This window comes from Bos javanicus, chromosome 27 (genome assembly GCF_032452875.1).
Source record: "Bos javanicus breed banteng chromosome 27, ARS-OSU_banteng_1.0, whole genome shotgun sequence".
NCBI classification, from domain to species: domain Eukaryota; kingdom Metazoa; phylum Chordata; class Mammalia; order Artiodactyla; family Bovidae; genus Bos; species Bos javanicus.
The window spans coordinates 7,687,462-7,699,457 of record NC_083894.1 but is presented as its reverse complement, the minus strand read 5'-3'; the positions used below and the strand labels follow the sequence as shown (position 1 = coordinate 7,699,457).

Below are 11,996 nucleotides of genomic sequence, written 5' to 3'. Positions count from 1 at the left end.
AGTGGAATTACTCATGTTTTTATGCTATCTCATTAATAGCGTCATTTGACTTCCAAGATGAGTATTACTAAGGCTGAATCTCATGATGTTTGTCAGTTTCCAACAAAACTCTATTTGTTTTTCTGCATTTTTGAAGGCTTAGACAGTTTCATGAGAATTTCGACATCCAGAGACTTCCTTGGTTAACTTTATCTTTCTGAACAGATAATATTTAGTAAAATAAATTTAAAGAGAGTCCTGATAAAATAGATGACTTATTGGGAATGAGTTTAGAAAATGTTGAGGATAATCTTTTAAACCATAAAATATAGTCCCTTAGGAAAGACTTTTAGAAACAAGTCTTCTGAAACTCAGCTAGAGAAACATGCAGAAAAAATAATTAGATTTGGGTAAACAGTAAGTTTCTTCTCTTGATTCTGTGTTCAATCTCCTGCAAAAGCATTCATGGTCTAACTTCCAATAAGTCATGTTTATTATAATTATAGAGTTAATATAAAATGATTATAGATTGTGAATATTAAATTATCAAAATTAGTATTTACATCTTTTAAATTTTCACATATATTTCACTTAATTTGTTTTTTACCCCTCAATTTTTTTCATGCTTATATAACTCATTCCTTTTATAACTGGACATTTAAGTTTCAGTTACAAAACCTGGGAATGTTTTCTTTTTAAAAAAAAAACTCAAAAGTATTTTGACTGCATATCCATTGAGTGATGTGTATTAAATTTATAACTGAAAACTTTGATTAAATATGAACTAAAACTAGCGGTTTACCATGCATTTTGTAGAGGACAGTATCGGTGCTTGTTAACTTGAAGATCAGCTGTATATACCTTACATTTCAAGACTTGGAGATATTCGGTCATTCAAATATTCATTAGGTATCTACTGCACGTCAAGCACTATTATAGGTGTTGCACTGTTTTATACTTTTCAACGTTTTAACACTAGAATAGTTGGTACCATTTATGCTTTGGGATAAGTTTCTATGCTCTTTTATATTTGTCAGTCCTTTATAATTTTAATATTACCTTCCTCCCAAATATGGCTATTATATTTTATAAGGAGACAGACATCTATTTTTCCTTTAAATTATATAAATATTTTATTTGTTGAAGTTAATGATTAAAATCAACTGTGAGCCCTCCACCCCCCTCTCTTCCTCCAGACCTTTGGCTTTGGACAACAGAGGTTAAGGTAATACTAACGCCATGAAAGGTCTTAAGAAAAACAATTAAGCATGGAGAAAAACCTTCCGTTAAAATGGGTTGAGTCGTATTCCAGTCCCCAGAGGTGAGAATGGGTTCACCTTTGCCCACATGAGAGCATCATTCAAGGAGATGGTGGATTTCCCATCTTCAAGGAAAAATACAGGACCCTGCACAGTGGGAGTCACAAGAAGAGAGGATGAGATTATGAATTTGCAACTTTAAATTTTAAATTTGATTAAATTTAAAAATTAAAGTTTAACGTTTAAATGAATTTTAAACTTCCATACACAGAATCACTGTCATCAAAAAACCACTGGTGATATTTAGGCAATGCTGATAGGAAATTTAAAGAGAAACACAAGATTTTCTGAATTGCCACCAAATAGAGAAACATTTTAAAATGCCCTGATGTCTTTCAAAATGGAATTTGGCTTTATCATCTGAGTTCTTTTAATTACAATAGTGCTGTCAATGACAATAGGTATTGTTAATCTATTAATTACTACAAAGTTAACATTTATAAAGGCATACATGCTTAATAATAGACTTCACCCTTTTCATCATACAGCCTACATCAATACAGCTGGTTAAATTATTTAAACTAGAAACTCAACTTGCTCTCCAGAAGATGAAAAATACACTGCTATATACGTGTATGTATAATATAGAGGCATGTCAATTCTGTGATTTATAAGCATATCTATAATTTAGTTACATCAGCTATTTTGTATATCAAGGGTAGTTCTGAAGAACTAAATCCAAAAAAACCTTTCAATCTGTATCTCTCAGCTCCTAGAAGAAAAAGCATGATTTCAGAAACACAAAAATGAGATAAAAACTTAATTTCTTCATTATGTTCTAAAGTTATCAGGCTTTGGACCCCGATTTCAAATGATTAGGAGCTTCCCCGGAAGCTCAGATGGTAAAGAATCTGCCTGCAATGAGGGAGACCTCGGTTCGACCCCTTGGTTGGAAAGATCTCCTGGAAAAGGGGAATGGCAACCCACGCCAGTGTTCTTTGCCTGGTGAATTCCATGGACGGATGAGCCTGGCAGGCTACAGTCCATGGGGTTGCAAAGAGTTGGACATGACTGAGCCACTAACACTTCAAATGATAAGAGCTTGCTGTTAGCAAATTATTTTCAGATATTCAAAAATCCATTTATATGCAGTAGACAGCTTCCTATTCACAGGTACTTGAAATTTCAGTTTTAACCAGGACAAATTTTCTGCAGGAACAGAAATGCCCCAGGTGAGTAGAACTCCCCATGAATTAGTCATTTGTGCTTGAGTGTATGTCAGATAATTAGTAGATCCTTTCTTAGGTGGGTTTGGGTGCAGAGAGGTTAGACAGCCTGTGAAGTAGATGATTGTCTCAGAAGGAGAAAAGGCCCTGAAGAGGAGGAAGAAACAGGAAGTCTGTCAAGCACTAGAAGAGGTACATGCAGGGCGGTTAGTGGCACCGAGGATACAGTCTAAAAGCCGCAAGAGGGGTTTTGCTGTTAATTATAAATGACTGAATTTACTGCTTTGGTTCTTAATCTCTGAACATGAGTGGATAGTAAGCACATGTCCTACTTGGTTTCCTGTCTGTGGTTTGAATATTCTGGTGTGTTCTGAAGACTTAGTTTTCAGGGTCAAGTCAAGCTGCAGTTAGATTTTTCATTGGTAGCAAGACATCTGACTAGTTATCCCCCCAAATACCTTTTCTCCACTGATGTGGCACATCGGTGTCAGAGATGTAATTAGCTACGTTACATTAGAGATACAAGAATCCACTTAGTGATGCGTGACAATGCCTGGGAGATGGCATTCTTTTGGTCCCATCTGGTCTCCAGTAGCACTTCACGGGGATTCAGCTTTGTTTACTTCTTGGGGACACCTACAACTGCTCCTGGCTCTGAAATGATGAAAGCTTCTCTATTTTCTGGCAATAATGGCACCCCTGGGCCACACGGGCAGGCCTGGCATTGTTCACAAGGGGCCATTCCTTGGGAATTAGCCATCCCTCATGATAGAGCCCTGTAATTTTGAATGACTGAGAAGTTCACTAAGTCAATTTAAGAATATGCACAATATGTAGATTTATTATACACCTATCAGTTTTTAATTGCTTTGTGTTTATAAAATACCAATGGAGACTATAGTTACATTTAATCTACTGAGAACAATTTGTAACTGTGTTGACTGTTGGTTTGTCTCCCTTATTTAATTTCCCTAAGGAAATGATCTCTATGTATTTTAAAACATGTTACTAAGTATACATGCCATTTCTTACTAAGTGTATCTGTTATATGAATTGCTTTTATGATAAAAAGTACAATGACTATGTCTCTGGATTTATTTTAAGGAGAGAGAAACCACTTATATCAAATACAAAAGCTTATTAAGGGCAGTATTTCCTCACTGGGCCTCAGGTTTCTTTACACTTTTATTCAGATTATTTTAAGTTCTCATTTCAAAAAGTAATGAAAAAACAAAAATGATGGGCATGCATAATTTACGCTTGACATTAGGCTGTACCTGGATTTTCAATCCCGTAAGACAAGAGATGTGAGTATCGGAATGACTGGGAAGATTCGACCCAGTCACATAATCTGGTCCAACAATTCCTCTGAGTGGTTCTTCCTTTAGTCTCTTCAGTAAAGTTGCATAAACCAGTCTTTGTGAATCAGAAGGGGGTGTATATGGAGAGTCTTCTGATGATCTGTATTTCCAACAGATATTCCATTTTTATTTTTGTAGAATCACAGGATTGTCAAGGTTCAGATTAAAAACAGTCCCCAATGATAATTTAGTCCTTTGTAAGTGATGGAAAATGAACTTTAGACTTAATTTATAGTAAAAGGAAGGACTTGAAAAAGGCAGTAGAGTGTTATAAATTATTACTATGTGCTAAACAACCCAAGATTCATTCTCCTGCCAAAATAAATAATGAGACAACAATTTACAAGTTTGTCTACGATATTAAGCAATACATTCTGTATTCAATTTTTATATCAGATTTTATATTCACTCACGGGTTGACAATCTGTGTGCAAGCTCTCCATGCGTCCAGTTCCTCAGAAAGGTGTTCAATTTTTAAAGGCACTGACACCTTCCGCCGTTTTAACAGCTGACTGAAACATGCCAGAAAGAAATTAACATCTGACATCCATGAGGAAGACAGCAGAAACGCAAATGAATTTTAAACAACTGCAATTTTAGATATAACCACTGTTCACATATCTATGTGTAAATATAGGTGTGCATGCCCGTGTGTAACTCTCTGGTAAGTCAAACATATTCAATAAATGCTGGATGATAGGATGAGCAATGCTGAGTAACACTCAGGGAAATTCCCTTATATCTTAATATTGTTGAAAGTTGCTTTCCATTTATGGTTATGCTGCTGGCATAGATTTTTCCTCGAGTGCCCTGACATCAGAGATTCTTCCAACAGCTCCAGGCACAGGCCCACAGTAACACAGCCCTCCACCTTGACGAGAGGGTAAGTCGGGAAGGAGAGAGCTCCATTTCTCTCAGAACCCCATGCCCACAGGAAGGAAACTCAGAACAACTGCTTCACCACAGACTCACAGCATCTTTAGGAGTCACCTATTTTAGAGATGGTATTTTTGGGGGACAAGGCACTGAGTTTTATTTTTGAGTATGACAAGTTTTATGCATGAGGGCTGAGTTCAGCAAGCTGTCCTGAAAACACAGGAGTTTGGCAGGTAGGTTATATCTGAATATAAAATATGAAATAGGGAGTATCTGCCACCAACCAACCTCTTTGCTTTGCATTTTTCTACCGTGGAGATGGGCAAGCTTGAAATACACAGTTTCCAATCTTCTTTTAAAAGTGGATTACACAGTCCTGGCCAGTGGGCTGCAGGCACACAGCACGAAGGCTTCCTTCCAGAATCAGAAGCTCCTGCCCTCTGTGGTCTCCATCCAGTCACCCTCACCTCCCCCTCCCACTTCAAGTACAGGCAAGATATACAGAGGGCAAGAAGCTAGCAGGTAACTCTGGGCCACTCAGGCAGGAGGAAGGAAGCCAAGGATGTCAGAGTTGAAAGAAGGGAAGAATCCAGATCCTTGATGGAATCTGCTCAGATGGTAAAGAATCTGCCTGCAATGCAGGAGGATCCAGGTTTGATCCCTGGGTCAGGAAGGTCCCCTGGAGAAGGGAATGGCAACCCACTCCAGTGTTCTTGCCTGGAGAATCCCATGCACAGAGGAGCCTGATGGGCTACAATCCATGGGGTTGCAAAGAGCTGGACATAACTGAGTGCCTAATACTTTCACTCACTGTTAATTTGTATCACTTACTGCTGCTTTATTATGAAGCACATGCTTAGGAAATAAATGGACATGTGCAAAATGTATTTGTTGCCTCTACAATGCACTTAAGACGCTAACCGTCTCAGTGAAAGGCGCTCACTTCTCTAATGTCTTAATCAGAGAGAAACTGTTTTTACCTCGTGTACTCATACAGTGCTGGGACGATGCTTTGATACTGCCTTCTGATAGCCAGTAACGCGCCAACATAGCCACATAATATCAGCAACTCATTTCGAGCTCTAGAAGAGAATATATTTATTTTAAAAAATTCTATAATCTGAGGTACAGAACATTGCTCTTATATAGTTATTGAACTTGTGTCTCATTTTGATGAGTAACATAGCAAAATATGCTTAGAAAATTTTCTAAATGTAAAGATGTTTTATTCATCAGTTAACTCCTATTCAGACATGTACCGAATAATACAAATTGTATTTTAAAATAAAAGTCTTTGAATAATATTGAACTCTTGTCTTCTTGTTTTCCTCTCTCCCGTCGGTCCCTGCAGCTCCTGCCAAAGTGTCACAGGCTGCTGCACCAGTTTTCCCACGTGGCATTGCACCAAAAGCAGCCTAAAGCCTCGCTAAGAAATACACATGGTTCTCGGGACTTTAGCTACATGGGTAACAGTCCTTACACGATACCTGAATTCAAGGACGGCGTCTGTTTCTACTTTCTAGCACTTTGACTTCTTTGCCCAACCTAGTATGCTTTGTATATATGGATGTTTAAGAGCTATGACCACTACACAGATCACTGGGGACATGTGGTCCAAAATGACCCCAAAGATCTGAAGTAGCCCTGTTTGAACCAGGTGTGTCTGTGTGTGTCTTTGTGTACAGACAGACACACACAGACACACACACACACACACACACGGTATTAGGAAATGGGGCCCGTATGATTTATCTTAGGTTTCAAAGTGACCTCTCTGTTTCTATTTAAGGACAAAACAAAATGTAATTTTTCTATATGTGCACCTATCTGTCCAAGAGATCTTATTTCTTCATCTGAACACCAAAAACAATACAACCATTTTGAAACATTGCATAAGTTTGGTTATGTATTTTGGGGATAAAGTACTCACTCAGTACACGTATGCAAGGCCAGTTTTTCAGTACGAATATAACTCAACAGGTCAAGAACGGGGTAAATGGTGTCCAAAGTCCAATCGGAACTACTGATGTGTTCTGGCAAAACAAAACCAGCGTCTCTAAATTAAAGGATTAAAACTTGTTCATTCAAATTTTAACTTGTGTGATTGATTCTTTTCTGGTCAACGCTATCTACCTCTTTATTTTCTAGATCCCAGTTAGGTCCCGATACCAAACCATCAGCAATCTCTTTCTTTTTTAAATTCAGGATGGCTAGTACTTGATTTTTAAGCCTTTTTAAAAAAAATCAATACAAATGAAAATACCAAATAAAAGAGTAGATTTTAAATTATACTACCAACTAAATACATACCTTTGATGAAGTCAATACCAATAGGAAGGGCTTTTTCAGGTTCTTGACTTAGCAAGTAATACTTTATAGTTTCAAATATTTTGCCATCGGCATGGGCTGTCTCAGCTAACTGCATACATTCTTCTACTGTGGGTAGCTTGCACTAGAAAAGAATTGGTTTGATGACAATGCTACTAATATTTATAGGAATAAAAGCAATAGTATTAATATAAGTACTAAATATTTCCAATATACCTGGTATGTTTCTCTAATTAAAGTTGCTGAAAATAGATGTAAATGAAATAATCGGTACTGGGAGCATACATTTATGTTAATATCTTTAAGATCTAATAACAATAAATACAATAGTATCTAATGAGTCAAAACTTTTAAACACACAGTTAAAAAAGGTGGAAGCAAATTGTCCTGATTGTGATAATGGGATTAGTACCCACAAATGTCATTTAGCAGGAATGCTGAAATTAGTTATTTTAGAACAAATATACTTATCAGTGTCAAAAATTACATTAAGTGTAGAAAACACAAAAGGTAATGCTTATGTGTCCTCTACAATAAAGGACAGAAATGGTATGGACCTAACAGAAGCAGAAGATATTAAGAAGAGGTGGCAAGAATACACAGAAGAACTGTACAAGAAAGATCTTCACGACCCAGATAATCACGATGCTGTGATCACTGACCTAGAGCCAGACATCCTGGAATGTGAAGTCAAGTGGGCCTTAGAACGCATCACTAGGAACAAAGCTAGTGGAGGTGATGGAATTCCAGTTGAGCTATTACAAATCCTGAAAGATGATGCTGTGAAAGTGCTGCACTCAATATGCCAGCAAATTTGGAAAACAGCAGTGGCCACAGGACTGGAAAAGGTCAGTTTTCATTCCAATCCCAAAGAAAGGCAATGCCAAAGAATGCTCAAACTACTGCACAATTGTACTCATCTCACACGCTAGTAAAGTAATGCTCAAAATTCTCCAAGCCAGGCTTCAGCAATATGTGAACCATGAACGTCCTGATGTTCAAGCTGGTTTTAGAAAAGGCAGAGGAACCAGAGACCAAACTGCCAACATCTGCTGGATCATGGAAAAAGCAAGAGAGTTCCAGAAAAACATCTATTTCTGCTTTATTGATTATGCCAAAGCCTTTGACTGTGTGGATCACAATAAACTGTGGAAAATTCTTGAAGAGATGGGAATACCAGACCACCTGACCTGCCTCTTAAGAAATCTGTATGCAGGTCAGGAAGCAACAGTTAGAACTGGACATGAACAACAGACTGGTTCCAAATAGGAAAAGGAGTACATCCAGGCTGTATATTGTCACCCTGCTTATTTAACTTATATGCAGAGTACATCATGAGAAACGCTGGACTGGAAGAAACACAAGCTGGAATCAAGATTGCCAGGAGAAATATCAATAACCTCAGATATGCAGATGACACCACCCTTATGGCAGAAAGTGAAGAGGAACTAAAAAGCTTCTTGATGAAGGTGGAAGTGGAGAGTGAAAAAGTTGGCTTAAAGCTCAATATTCAGAAAACGAAGATCATGGCATCTGGTCCCATCACTTCATGGCAAATAGATGGGCAAACAGTGGAAACAGTGTCAGACTTTATTTTTTGGGGCTCCAAAATCACTGCAGATGGTGACTGCAGCCATGAAATTAAAAGACGCTTACTCCTTGGAAGGAAAGTTCTGACCAACTTAGATAGCATATTCAAAAGCAGAGACATTACTTTGACAACAAAGGTTTGTCTAGTCAAGGCTATGGTTTTGCCTGTGGTCATGTATGGATGTGAGAGTTGGACTGTGAAGACGGCCGAGTGCTGAAGAACTGATGCCTTTGAACTGTGGTGTTGGAGAAGACTCTTGAGAGCCCCTTGGACTGCAAGGAGATCCAACCAGTCCATTCTGAAGGAGATCAGCCCTGGGATTTCTTTGGAAGGAATGATGCTAAAGCTGAAACTCCAGTACTTTGGCCACCTCATGCGAAGAGTTGACTCACTGGAAAAGACTCTGATGCTGGGAGGGATGGGGGGCAGGAGGAGAAGGGGACAACAGAGGATGAGATGGCTGGATGGCATCACTAACTTGATGGACGTGAGTCTGGGTGAACTCCGGGAGTTGGTGATGGACAGGGAGGCCTGGTGTGCTGCGATTCATGGGGTCGCAGAGTTGGACACGACTGAGCGACTGAACTGAACTGAACATGGTAACTAACTTTCACTTGACCTTGAGACACAGCAACTTTATTTTGAGCAGGAAGGCAAAAAAAAGGACAAGCTCTTTATAGCTTTGTGTTTTAGCTTTGACCTTCTGAAATGCCATGAAGTGGAGATTTGAGCCTATGAAATTATATTACTGCAAAATGAAAAGCAATGTTTTTTCAAATAATTTTTCTGTTAAAACTGAGAATCTACTCTTCCTTCATGGAAGTTCTGCTTCCAAAACGTGGGTGGAGGTTAATTTACCTTTTATGTAAACTTCTAAGCACAGGTGTTAAGAGTGTGCTGGTTTGCTTCTTAGTGAGGCTACATAGCTTACTGCCCTGTCTCACTAATGTTTGCAAACACTGTGATGCAGCTTCTGCTGCAGAAACATTTGTGTCGTGACGGAAGGTGATGTGGTTCATCCACAAAGTCAACTGTCTCCTTTGAGATTTGTCACTCTCATCCCTTCTCTTTTTTTAAAATCCCCTTAAGTTACTAAGATTGTTTATTTATTAATGCATTTATTCAATAGTTTCATATTTTTTGCTGTTTAAAAAATATTGATTTATTTGGCTGTGCCAGGCAGGTCTCAGCTGTGGCCTGTGGGATCTAGTTCCCTGACCAGGGATCAAGCCCAGGCCTCCTGTATTGGGAGCATGGAGTCTTGGCCACTGGATCACCAGGGAAGTCCCAAATGGAGTATTTTAGACCCCTCAACCTCTCAAAAAATTTACAAACTAAATTACAAGTGCTCATGTGTATGTGACATTTCATCTAACGTTCCCCATCTGTATTCCCTGAAAGCCAGTTATTTGTTGAGCAACTACTATATGACAGGAACTGTGCCTGGTTAGACAGAAAAAACGTTTCTTCACTTTGATATATGCTCTGAGAGTAGAGGGAATTAATGGTCCCCACTGAGATTTCATTCTGACACAGAATATGATAACAGCAGGTTGATCATTCCTGTAGTTCTTACCCTTCATTCCTGTAGTTCTTACCCTATCTTAAAATTCTCAAAGCTATATAACTTAATATTTAAGTATAAGTTTTAGAGGAGTTGCTTGGTAGCCTAGTGGATTCCAGGCATTTACTACTGTGGCCCTGGGTTCAATCCCTGGTTGGGGAACTGAGATCCCCCAAGCTGTGCATTGTGGCCGAATATAATACACACACACACGCACACACACACACATATATATATATATGGATTTTTAGTCTTGTGAAATTCTCCAGAGTTACTAACACATTTATACATATTAACTAGTCTTTCTAAAGAGTTATTAATGAAGTCTGATCCAAGAGTCCAATTATACCCTTTTAGAATGTATGATAAAAGGAGCAGGTGAACACTGTTATAAAACTATGTACACAGATGATTTTCAAAATGAAAATCACATGGTGTGTACACGGTTTAATAATCTGCTTTTTATTTTACTGTTCTACAGCCATCTATCAATAAAAACAGAACTTCATCATTTTTTAACAGATTAACAGCACTGACATATAGAAATGTACCATAATTAATACAATCTCCTTATTGCTGAATATTTTGATCACTTTTGTATGTAATCTTGATAGATTCCTATATTCTGTAATGGAGCATTTATAAAAAGCACTTTAGAATAAGCATGCAAATTTCACCATACTTCAGTAATTCTTTTCAAGATCCTATTTTTTAAAAGTCAGCATGCATGTGTGGATGCTAAGTCACTTCAGTTGTTTCTCACTCTCTGCGACTCTATGGACTGTACCCTGCCAGGCTTCTCTGTCCATGGGATTCTCTGGGAGGGGGTACCTAAAGATGCAAAGGGCTTGCGATGGGCAGTTACATGTGTTGACACTCTCATTTCAACATTAACCAATTATGGCAAGTTCCTTACCTTCTCTGAGTTCACTTTCTTTATAAATTAGGAACAGTATGCCCTACTTTTCACAGTTTTGTGAGACTTGAGTCAATAGCCAACAGATGTGAAAATTTAGAACAGCCCTCAAAATACAGTAGAAATTCAATCAATGTTTTTTGTTACTGTTATAATTTTTGCTGTCTTTATAAGAGGATCCTGAAAGGATCATATGTTTGTTTCTCTGCAAGAATTTCTATTTGACCAAACCTAAAACTAACGAAATCACAGCACGGCAGGCATTCCAAATGGGAACAATGAGTATCGCTAGCATACCTTCTCATGGAGATCGTTTCTCTCTTCAGTACACCCTGGGTAGAAAGCACAGAGTTTTACTAACTGTAGTTCACTGTCAGGAGTCATGAGGAGAAGGTCAGCTGCCAAATCCCTATTCACATGACAAAAGGGGAAACGTCAATGAGGGAAAAACTGAGAAACAACGTTTTAGAACTCTTTCAAAGGAAGGAGAATCTCCCCTGCCTTTCTATTTACATAAAGAGTACTGATTTCCTACTTAATTATGAAATTCCTCTAAATGTAGATTACAGAAACCAAAGGGCATGAAGGAAAACTAGGTAATACCTGTATCCAACGGATGGAAAGCTAAAAAGAAAATAAATTTGAATATCATGAATATGTGATGAAAGCCAAGAAAAGGTGAACTTTTACCAGTAAGTGTAAAAGCAAAAAAGAAGTGTTCTTGGTTGTTGGTTATACAAGCATATTCTCTTAAGATAATGCAGCTATCTTCATAATTGTGTTTTAAATTTGTGGAGCTCTACTACTAGCCACGAGGATTATACACTTCACCTGGAGGTAAGCCTGGTCCATGTATTTCAGTGTATGCACTTGATCCTGGTTTCTGGTACACATAC

General features: G+C 38.1%; 1 protein-coding gene across 5 annotated transcripts in view; it reads right to left on the bottom strand.

The window, feature by feature from the left end:
• Positions 1–1,086: 1,086 nt before the first annotated feature.
• Positions 1,087–11,996, bottom strand: part of WDR17 (WD repeat domain 17) — a 69,566-nt gene continuing 58,656 nt past the window's right edge. For 4 of the 5 annotated variants that reach the window (XM_061404101.1, XM_061404106.1, XM_061404105.1 and 1 more), the window contains 8 exons: positions 11,704–11,724; positions 11,398–11,509; positions 7,012–7,153; positions 6,632–6,734; positions 5,682–5,783; positions 4,239–4,337; positions 3,742–3,925; positions 1,087–1,385 (listed from right to left, as the gene is read on the bottom strand). In XM_061404101.1, the coding sequence (XP_061260085.1) occupies positions 1,266–1,385; positions 3,742–3,925; positions 4,239–4,337; positions 5,682–5,783; positions 6,632–6,734; positions 7,012–7,153; positions 11,398–11,509; positions 11,704–11,724 (883 nt within the window). In that variant the 3' untranslated portion in view covers positions 1,087–1,265. The remainder of the gene's footprint in view (positions 1,386–3,741; positions 3,926–4,238; positions 4,338–5,681; positions 5,784–6,631; positions 6,735–7,011; positions 7,154–11,397; positions 11,510–11,703; positions 11,725–11,996) is intronic. The other variant, XM_061404103.1, reaches the window with a different exon arrangement.